The following is an 11,179-nucleotide window of genomic DNA, read 5'->3' as shown; positions in this document are numbered from 1 at the left end:
ATATATTTTATTATCCTATTAGATTGCATGACGCGAGTTAAATTTTGTCTAATTTATATGTATACAATACATATAATATTATTACAAGCCAAATAAGTAATTTTTTCTTTTTTTTTTTTCTTTTTTATGTTTAATTCTTTATTATTAATCTTATTAACAATGCAAACGCTTATTTACTATGAAGTTTTTATTTGGGTGTTTATAAATAAAATGTAAGAATATTTTTTTCTTTTTTTTTTTGAATTGCGGAAATTGAAAACACTTTTTTTAAAAAAAGTGAAAAAAAAGAAAAAAAAAAAAAAAAAAAAAAAAAAATAAAAAAAAAAAATTATTATTAAAAAAAAAAAAAAAAAAAAAAAAAAAAAAAAAAAAAAAAAAAAAAACAATTCATCAATAATGATTATTATTTAAAAAAAAAAAATACATATATATATAAATAAATAAATAAACATATAAATATATATATATATATATATATATATATAATATGTATAATATAAATTTATATAATGTGCAAAAACTTACAAACTATATATACCCATATAAAATGAAGGATAAATTAATTAAAGATAAGGAAAGGTGTAAAGAATAAATATAAATAAAAGTAAAAATATATATATCAAATAATATATATTTATATAATAAATATATATAAATAAATAGATAACACATATATATTATATATATATATATATATATATATATATATATATATATATTTCTATGTATGTACAAATATTTTTTTATAACACAAAATGATAGTACAATGAACTATTATATAAACACACATTTATTTTATTTATTTTTTTTTTTTTATTTTTATTATTATTATTTTTTTTTTTTTTTTTTTTTTTTTTTGGTCAATATCAAAATTATTAAAATGAATTATATACGTGTATTTTGTGAACACACAAATATATAAAAATGTAGCAAATGGGTTAAATAATAAAAATATAAAAAAATATATAAGTTCACCCATACATATATTATGTAAATATATATATATTTATATTTATATTTATTTATGTATAAATTTAATCACAGAAAGTTTGATCTGTTTGTATGATAAATGGCCAAGTTAAAAGTGATGGTTCATATCCAGCTAAATAAAGAGAGTTTATTAATTTATTGTAAGTATCTAATAAAACAGTTCTATATTTAGACATAATGATCATGGGTTCTATTGATTTTTGACCACCTAAGATAAGATGTTCGAATTCATTTTGTTCATTTAATTCAGCATATATTATATTGATGTTTCCATTTAATAATATTTGTTGGTTTCCTTGTACTAAATAAATACTAGCATTAAATTCTTCAACAGTTGTTGTATTTTCATCTAATGGTTTGTTTAATATTAACTTGAAAGTCATTTCGGATTTCTTTTCACCGAAAATAAAATTACGAGCACATGAAAAGTTAATTAAAACATAACCTAAGTTACCATCTCTTTTTAAACCTGATAATTCATATTTTGTACATCTACATGCTAAACCTGGAAATATTTTATCAGAAGCATTTGTAGCTATTTCATAAAAGGTACCTTGTAAATTTTTTACGTCGATATTTTTGCTTAAAACATGTACAATTCCATCCTATCAAAAAAAAAAAAAAAAAATAGGTATATAAAAAAAAATAATACGTATATTATATTATATATATATTATATATTATATATATTATTTCATATATATATTATATATTTATATATTATTTCATATATATATTATCTTTTTATATATTATTTCATATATATATTATATTTTTATATATTATATTTATTCATTCCTTACATTGTTAACATTGTTGTTGTCATTTCCTGGGGCTGCTCTAACTATTGTAAATAAAAAAAAAATAAAAAATAAAGAAACTACTTTTTTAATCATTTTCAATCAAAAATTTTAGAATAAATTATAAATAAAAATTAATGATATTTTATATATAAATAAGTTAGCAATTATTTTATTTTATATCTATATAAAAAATATAGAAAAATATTTTATTGATAATTTTTATATTTTATTATAAATTTATATATATATATATAATATTATATATATATATATTTTTTTTTTTTTATTAAAGAAATAATATATTTTTTTTTTTTTTTATTATATTTTTTTTGAATTTTATAAAAAATTATATTATATAAATAATATATTTATATCAATTTTTTATTATATTTTTTAATTATAAAAAATAATAATATTATAGTAAATACATATATAAACAATAATAATTATTATATAAAAGAGGAAGGGCACAACAAAAACATATATTATATATATATTTAAAATAACAAAAGAGTATCAATTTATTATTATATATTATATATATATATGTATATTATATATTTTTTTTATATTAATAAAAAGAAAAAAAAAAAAAAAGGGTTCTTCCTACCCCGCAATTATATAAATAGAAATTTATAGAGAAATGTTTTTTCTACGTATATAATTAAAATGATGACATTATATTAAAGCATATATGTATAAATAATATTTTATAAACATACATAATATATAAATACAATCATATATATGTATATATATATATATAAATATATTATAAACTAATAGGAAATTATTATTATTTTATTATTTTTTTTTTTATATAACAAATTAAAATTTGGGCTCTTTTTTTTTAATATAATATATCTATATAAAATGAACTATTTAAAGGAAAAAATGTATGGGTGCTAAAATGAGGTTTCTTAAATAAAAATAAATATTATTATATAATAATACATATTATATATATATATATATATATTACATATATATAATAAAATATTTATATGATTTTATAATATATTTTTTTTCATAGAACCTATAATATCAAAGTAACCTTTTTGAACTAGTAAAAATATTGAGAAAAATATTTATAAAAAATACACAATAGTATATTTATAAGTATATATATAAAATAATTAATAATAATAATATAATTATATATATTTAATTTATATGATTATTTATTTTTTTATTTATTTTGTAAGAATTCTTTTGCATGCGGTAAGAAGAAAAATCAAAAAACCAATTACAAAAATAAAAAATATATATATATATATTATATATACATTTATTATATATATTTGAGGGGCCTTTTTTTTTTTTTTTTTTATTATTTATATTTATATTTTATAAAGGAAAAAATTATATATAATTAATTTATTATCAAAGGGGGAATAATAAAATAAAATATATTTATTTATATATATTATTATATAAAATACAAATTCACATATAATCTCCTAATAGTAATTTTATATAACATATCAGATTACTTATAAAATAATATTTGGATGCATTATAAAAATGTTTGTATTCATTTTTTTTTTTTTTTTTTTTTAAATAAAAATTACTAAAAAGAACATTTAATTTTTAATATATATATTATTTAAATTGGAAACTTTGATCTTGATTTTTTTTATAGGTCAAAAAAAAAAAAAAAAAATAAATTATTTCATATTTTTTGCTCATACTCACACTATTATACATTGTTCTTATAGAATTTCCTATATTTTTTTTTGTTATTTTTAAAACATTATATATAAAGGATAAAAAATAAAATGATGGTGTATATATATATATATATATATATATAAGTATGGTTACATAAAAAAAAAAAAATAAAATAATATAATAAAACAAATAATATATATAAAATATATATATATATGTAAATTTTATTTTATTTTTATTTTTTTATATCTCCTAATTGTAGTACTATATTATAATAAAATACTTGGACTTGTACTATATTATAATAAAATACTTGGACTTCACCTCTTTTTTGTTATTTTTCTATATTTTTTCTTTTTTTACATAGCAAAGATAATACACGCCACATCTAATATATATATATATATATATATATATATATATATATTTATTTATTTATTTATATATATATTTATATATGTGTGTATATATAAATGAAGGATATCCTTTTATATATGTAAATTTTGCTTGCCTGTTTTTTTTATTAAATTAGTATATAAAGTAATATTTTTAATATTCCTAGGTTTTATATCTTTGCTTTCTTTATTTATTTTATTGTTTTCATGTATTGCTTGATCAATTATGTCTTTAATTTCTTTGTCGAATTTTTCTTGTTCATAAATAACAGATCCTAACTCTTTATGTGGATTCAATGTTTTTAAATTATTATTATCAGAATAATTTGGAATAGAATATGAGTTGTTCGTTTTTAAAGAATGTGTAGTAGTAGAAATGTGACTGTTATGATGATAATTGGTCTTATTATTATTATTCTTCTTATTATTATTATTATTGTTTTTGTTATCATCATTTTTATGTAATTTTTTATAATTGGACGAAGAATTATTCTGGTGATTAATATCTTGATGGTCGAATTTAAAAATTAAATCTTCATCAGTTATATAATATTTCTTTATATTTTTTGTATCTTTGTTATTTATTTTTGCATTTAAATATATTTTATATTCTGTATTTAATATCTTAAATAAATATTTATCTAGTGTCTCAATAGATATGAAGTGTTTCATATCTTCGTTTATATCATTGATAACATGATCTGTGATATTTTTTATGTACATGGGTAATGGCTCGAGGATTAAAAGAAATCTAATAAAAAATAAAAGGAACTTATTTAATTTATATTTTAATAGTTGTGTATTAAAATATTTAGCACACTTTTCTAATATAATACATATCATTTTTATATTTATAAAAGTACAATCATGTAAATCATTAAGTATGTGAAAAAAAATTGGATTATTTTTATTAATGAATAAATATTTATAAGACTCCTCTTTATAATTGTTATAAGAAAAAAAAGAGTCCTCACATTGATACTTTTCAGACTGACATATTTTTTTATTATTATAAATTGTAATTTTTTCATCATCTTTAATTATTGTACATATATCATGTGCTTGATTTTTTTTTACATGCTTATATTCCATTCCATTTGTATTTTGGTTGATGTCCAAATTTGTTATTATCTCATTAGATGAAGAAGGTAAATTTTCAATATTGGATATACCTACTTTTATATGTTCTATGAATTTTTTATTTTCTAAAAAAAATGGATACAAGTAATTAATTTCATGCATGTAACATATATTTATATCTGTTAGAGATATCAAATAATACAATAAATCTAATACATTTGTTGAACTTAATATTTTATAATTATATAAATCAGCATATAAATGTGTATATTGTATTAAAAATGTAAATTGTTTAAAATCATTAGATTCTAATATATTAATAATTTTTTCATATAATTCATCAATTATATGTATTACAAATTGTGGTTTATATTTAGCTAGCTGATATAATAAAGATGCTAAATTATTTATTTGATATATACTCATATACATTAAATATTTGAAAATATATTTTTTTAAAATATATAAAAAAAAAGAATCATCCCAATTAAATTTTCTTATATATTTACAAATAATCTCTGTATCTTTATATTCAATATCTTCAAATAATAATTTTTTAAGAAAATATTTTTTTTGTTCTTGTTCAAGAGAATATTTCTTTTTCGTTGTTTTTCTCTTAACAATATGATAATTACTATTATTACTATTATTATTATTATTATTATTATTTGATGTATACATATTATTTTTTGTTATAAAATTTTCTATTTTAATACAACATTCTTCAAATGATAATTCCAATATGTTTGTTAAATTTTTTGTATTTTTTATTTTTTTTAATTTCTCAAACAAATTTAAGAAACGTATATGTGTCCTAGGATTATTTAATAAAAGAAAAGAACAATTTTCTAACATAAAAAAACATAACTCTGCATGTTCAATAGTAAAATTATCTATTAATATAGATATAATATCTAAAATATAGGATAAATCTAATAATTTAAATTTCGTTAGTTCACATACATATTTTATACATTTCGTTTTTTTATTTTGACATGGTACTTTTTCTTTTATTATTTTCTCAGTAATTTTTTTTAATTCATCAATAATTATAGGATAAATATCTTTAGCATACTTATTTATAATACAAATATATCTACAATAATATGGAATTAAATTTAATGTTACTTTGTTTATATATATAATATTATTTGCGATAATTTTCCTTTTCTTTTTTGTATTATAATTTAAGAGAAAAAGCATAACATTATTTTCTATATCTTTCTCACAGTTCATGTTTAAAAGTTTTTCAATATATATTTTGAAGTTCTGTTCTTTATTTTTATGGTTTCCTTGGTTATAAGAAGTAGGAGGAATGACAGTTGCATCGGATGGGTTTATCACACCAGATATATTTTTTGCTGTGTTTTCTTTTATTTTTGATTTTTTTTGGCTTATCTCCAAGATATTATTATCCTTTTGATTGCTTCTATCATTTATAGAGTTTTTAAAATCAAGATTATATTTTTTGTCTTTATCATTAGAAGGTGGACTATGCAAATTGTTTACTATATTTAAGTTATCCTTTTTTAATATGGAATATTTAGGCTTTGATACATCCAATTTTATGTCAACGTTTTTTTTTGCCTCCTCCTTTGTGTGTGTGTCTTCCTTTATTTTTGTATCCTCCTTTATTTTTGTATTCTCCTTAATTTTTGTGTCCTCCTTTATTTTTGTGTCCTCCTTTTTTTTTTGATCATCCGATTTATTTTGTGTCTTAATACATATTACAGTCTGATTATTATTTTCAGATGAAATAATTTTATCAGTACCAAGCACATCATTTTGATAATATTTATTATTTGTATTATCGTCTTCCTCATCATCTTCATTAATAAGAATATTAATATTTGAGTAATCTGGAAATATTGTATAGAATGCTTTTTCTTCATCATTAATCCATACAGAATTATTTTCGTCTATTATAATTTCTTTATCTTTTTCATTTTTATTTTTGATATGATCAAAAATTTTGATATGATTATAACTTTCTGCGTTTAAACCAAGTATGTTAATAGCTTTTATTTGTATATCTTCTAAGTTTATGTGTTCTAAATTAAAAAGATTACAAATATGTTTGGTCCTTTCGAATATTTTGAAGAAATTATATTCTTCCTTACAAATCATATATTTTTTGCTAACAGGGTTATGTTGAGTGTTATTATTAATTTGATGACAATTATTATTATTATTAATAATATTATTATTATTATTATTATAATTACTATATGTTATATAATTATTCGTATTATTTTGATTCATATGGTTATTCATATGTGTGTTATTTGTATAGTTATTTCTGTTGCTATATTCATTTATTATATGCTCAGAATAAAAATATATGAGAGAAGAATACATACTACTATAATAGAATGTAAGAACAAAATTGACAATATCCATTTTTATAGTCTTTACATTAAAAAACAAAGAAGAGTTACATATCACACTGTTTGTATTATTATTTGATGGGTCATTTTTAATTGTATCGTTTTCAAAAGAATCATGTTTTATTGTTTCATAATTTTTTGTGCATGTTGAAGTACTTTGAAAAAAGTTTTCATCTATAAATATGTTGCTTGTATTATTAAAAAAATAATCATATGTTGTTATAGTATTTATTATTAGGCACTTTTTTATACTATACAAAATATCACATCCATTATTATTATTATTATTATTATTATTGTGGTTGTTATTATTATTATTATTATTATTATTACTCAATATTGTATTGCTTTCTTTTTTTTCTTGAGACACATAATTTGTTATTTTATTTTGATCGTCCATATAAGGATAAAATTTTAAAGAAAAGAAAAAGGTAATATTTATAAACATATATAAAAATAAATTTTTATTATTACATATTTTTAAAAAAAGTAATTCAAAATATATACATAATAATATTTTTCTGATTTTATTTTTCTTTTCTATATTTTTCATTATATTAATATTATTCAACATTTCTTTCATATAAGCTTTTTTATCTACATTGTGTTTTTTTATAAGTTTTATATTACTATGTTCATGTTCAAACATATCAAATTCGAATATGAAATTATCTTTTTCTTCATTTTCTTTTAATATAAATGAGGAAGTTAATTTTTTATAGATATCATTTTTTATTTTTTTAAACTTATTCACATTATAAATATTTTCTTTGTCCTCATCCACATCTTGTTCATCTCCTTGATCGTGATCGTGATCGTGATCTTGATCTTGATCTTGATCTTGCTCTTGCTCTTCCTCTTCCTCTTCATCTTCGTCTTCTTTTCTATTGACTGAATATTTATTTTGTGAATTATAACCTTTGTTGAATTTTTTATCTTGTTCGTTTATACTATTTATATTTGACACATGCGACTGTTTAATTCCTTTCTTTTGTTTTATCAAATTGTCATTATTATGATCCTTATTATGGTCCTTATTATTTTCCTTCTTTTGTTCCTTTTTTTCTATCCGATTTATTACATATTTCTTTTCTTTATCATTGATATTATTATACATATCATGAAAAATAATAAAAAAGAAATTTTTATCATTTTCTTCTAATTTAAAAAATTTTAAGAAAATTATTTTTTCAATATGCTCATTTACTTTTTCGTATGTTTCATTTATATATTTAATAATATGTATTAAAAGATAAATCTCTGAATATTTATTAACATGATAACACAAATCAAATATATAACTTAATATTTCTCCAATATATTTACTAATATTTAAACGTTTTATATCTTCTTGCAATAATTTTAAATGATTCTTTTCTAACTCAGTAATACTTGTATTCTTTAATTTATTAATAAATTTATGTATTTGAATAACACTCATATTTTGTTTTTTTATTGTTATATTCTTATCTTTTATATTCTCTTTCCTTTTCTCTTCATTATCATAAGTTTCATTGTTACAATTATTTGTTAAAAGAATTTCTTTCCTCAGACGGTCATTTTCTAAACAGCTAGGAACAAAATTAGTACTATCGCTTGTTACATGTTCAATATTATTCATTGTTATATATTTACAACATTTTAAATTTAAATATGTATATTAAATCACTTATTTATAAAATAAAAATTTATCCAAATAAATAAGTCTACACATAATCTATATGCAACACATACTGCTATAAAATTAAAATGTATATATATTATATATATATATATATATATATAATATTTTTAATTGTTAATTCACTCTTTATATATATATATATATATATATATATATATTTATTTGTTTATTTATTTATTCCTCATCAAGGAATAATATTTATTCAAATATTTTACTAAAAACTCTTGACAAAAAAAAATAAAAATATTTGTATGATAAATATTGTTAAGGGTAAAAAATAAAAAAAATTATTTTTTTTTTTTAAACATTTATAATGTAATATATATTATATACATAAAAAAAAAAAAAAAAAAAAAAAAAAAATCAGACTCATATTATATTATAATATGATGAAATTATAAGTGGTATATTCTAAATGTAATATCTAAATTATTTTTATATAAGAAAATATAATAATAGTCACAATATATGTATAACAAGATTATAGGTATATTTTATAAAAATTCGCGACAATATATATATAATATATATATATATATATATATATATATATATATATATATATTTATTTATTTATTTATATGTATATAATTTTTTAAGTCTTAATATTTTTTTGAACAATATACAAAAATTTTACATATTGAAAGTGTTACTATACAGGTGTGTATTTTATTACATATATATATAATATATATAATATGAATGATATATTTCTTATATGTTCATTTTTTTTTTTTTTTTGTTTTGTTTTTTTTCTTGACACAAAGATGTTACATAAAGAGATACAGAAAATAATGTATAATAATTGTTTTTTTATATATTAATAAGAATCTTATATAGAAAATAATAAAGATATTAAAGTATAAAAAATGATCTTATAAAGCATAGTCTAACTAATAGAATGAAGATACATATTATATTATTATTTTTTCTTTTCTTTGTTTAAGAAACCACTATTTTTAATATGATATAAAAATATAGTGATATGTACATATATATATTTTATATATGTATAATATATTATTTATATATATACACTTTTTTTTTTTTTTTTTACCATATATATTATATTATTTATTTGGAAAAAAAAAATATATATATAATATATATATTTATAAATTTCACATATGATCATTTTATCATTAACCTTAGAAAATAAGAATGAATATGGTATTTAATTATTTAATTATTTAATTATTTAATTATTTAATTATATTATTATTATTTTTTTTTTTTTTAATTTTTTATAATATACTTATGGGTTGTGTATATAAAATATATATGAGGGAAATATATTATATTACTATTAAGTACATAATGGATACATATATATATATATAATAATAATAATATTTTAATATATAAAATATTGAAACAATAAATTATTATATATATATACATCTAATATAAATAATAAATACATATATATATTATATATATATTTTTTTTTTATTATAAGAATAATATAATATTATCATATTTAAAGACAATTTTAAATTTCAAAAAAAAAAAAAAAAAAATTAAAATGATATTATAAAAAATAAAATAAAAAATACTACATTATATATAAAATGGTATATAATATTAAATTTGTTTCACCTGGGAAAAAATAAATGGGTAATAAATATATTATCATCATATTTATATATATAAATAAATAAAGCTATAAAAATAAATATATATTTTTTATATGAATAATAAATGTGGTATTATAAAATAATATTATAATATATATATAAAAAAAAAAATATATATATATATATTTTAATATATATTATATGCATATATATACTAAACATATTATTATTTTATTTATTTATTTATTATTTTTTTTTTTTTCTTTCATTCCACATGTATACATAAAATATTAAAATGATATTATATCATAATATATATATATTATATATATTAATATTACATATATATTATTTTTTCCCAACCTTTTGCATTTAATCATATGAAAAAAAAAAAAAAAAATAAATAAAAAAAATAAAGATATATGTGGAATGAAAGAAAAAAAAAAAAATAATAAATAAATAAATAAAATAATAATATTTTTATTATATATATTCATATAATATGTATTAAAATATATATATATATTTTTTTTTTTTTTTATTTTTATTATATTTTTATTTTATAATATCACTTTTTTTTTTTATATAAATA

The 11,179-nt window shown here is 16.0% G+C and overlaps 2 protein-coding genes across 2 annotated transcripts; both read right to left on the bottom strand.

The window, feature by feature from the left end:
- Window positions 1-1,034: 1,034 nt before the first annotated feature.
- On the bottom strand, window positions 1,035-1,886 carry PGSY75_0925900 (hypothetical protein; the record flags this gene model as incomplete). Its single annotated transcript, XM_018785667.1, has 2 exons — window positions 1,035-1,595; window positions 1,794-1,886. The coding sequence occupies 2 exons, from the start codon at window positions 1,884-1,886 to the stop codon at window positions 1,035-1,037; spliced, it is 654 nt and encodes a 217-aa protein (XP_018642008.1).
- A 2,066-nt stretch (window positions 1,887-3,952) lies between these two features.
- PGSY75_0925800 (hypothetical protein) lies at window positions 3,953-8,947 on the bottom strand (the record flags this gene model as incomplete). Its single annotated transcript, XM_018785666.1, has 1 exon — window positions 3,953-8,947. One exon carries the CDS (start codon window positions 8,945-8,947, stop codon window positions 3,953-3,955), a length of 4,995 nt encoding a protein of 1,664 aa, XP_018642007.1.
- Between the last annotated feature and the right edge of the window lie 2,232 nt (window positions 8,948-11,179).

Source organism: Plasmodium gaboni, chromosome 9 (genome assembly GCF_001602025.1).
Source record: "Plasmodium gaboni strain SY75 chromosome 9, whole genome shotgun sequence".
Classification (NCBI taxonomy): domain Eukaryota; phylum Apicomplexa; class Aconoidasida; order Haemosporida; family Plasmodiidae; genus Plasmodium; species Plasmodium gaboni.
This window is presented reverse-complemented; position numbering and strand designations above follow the sequence as displayed.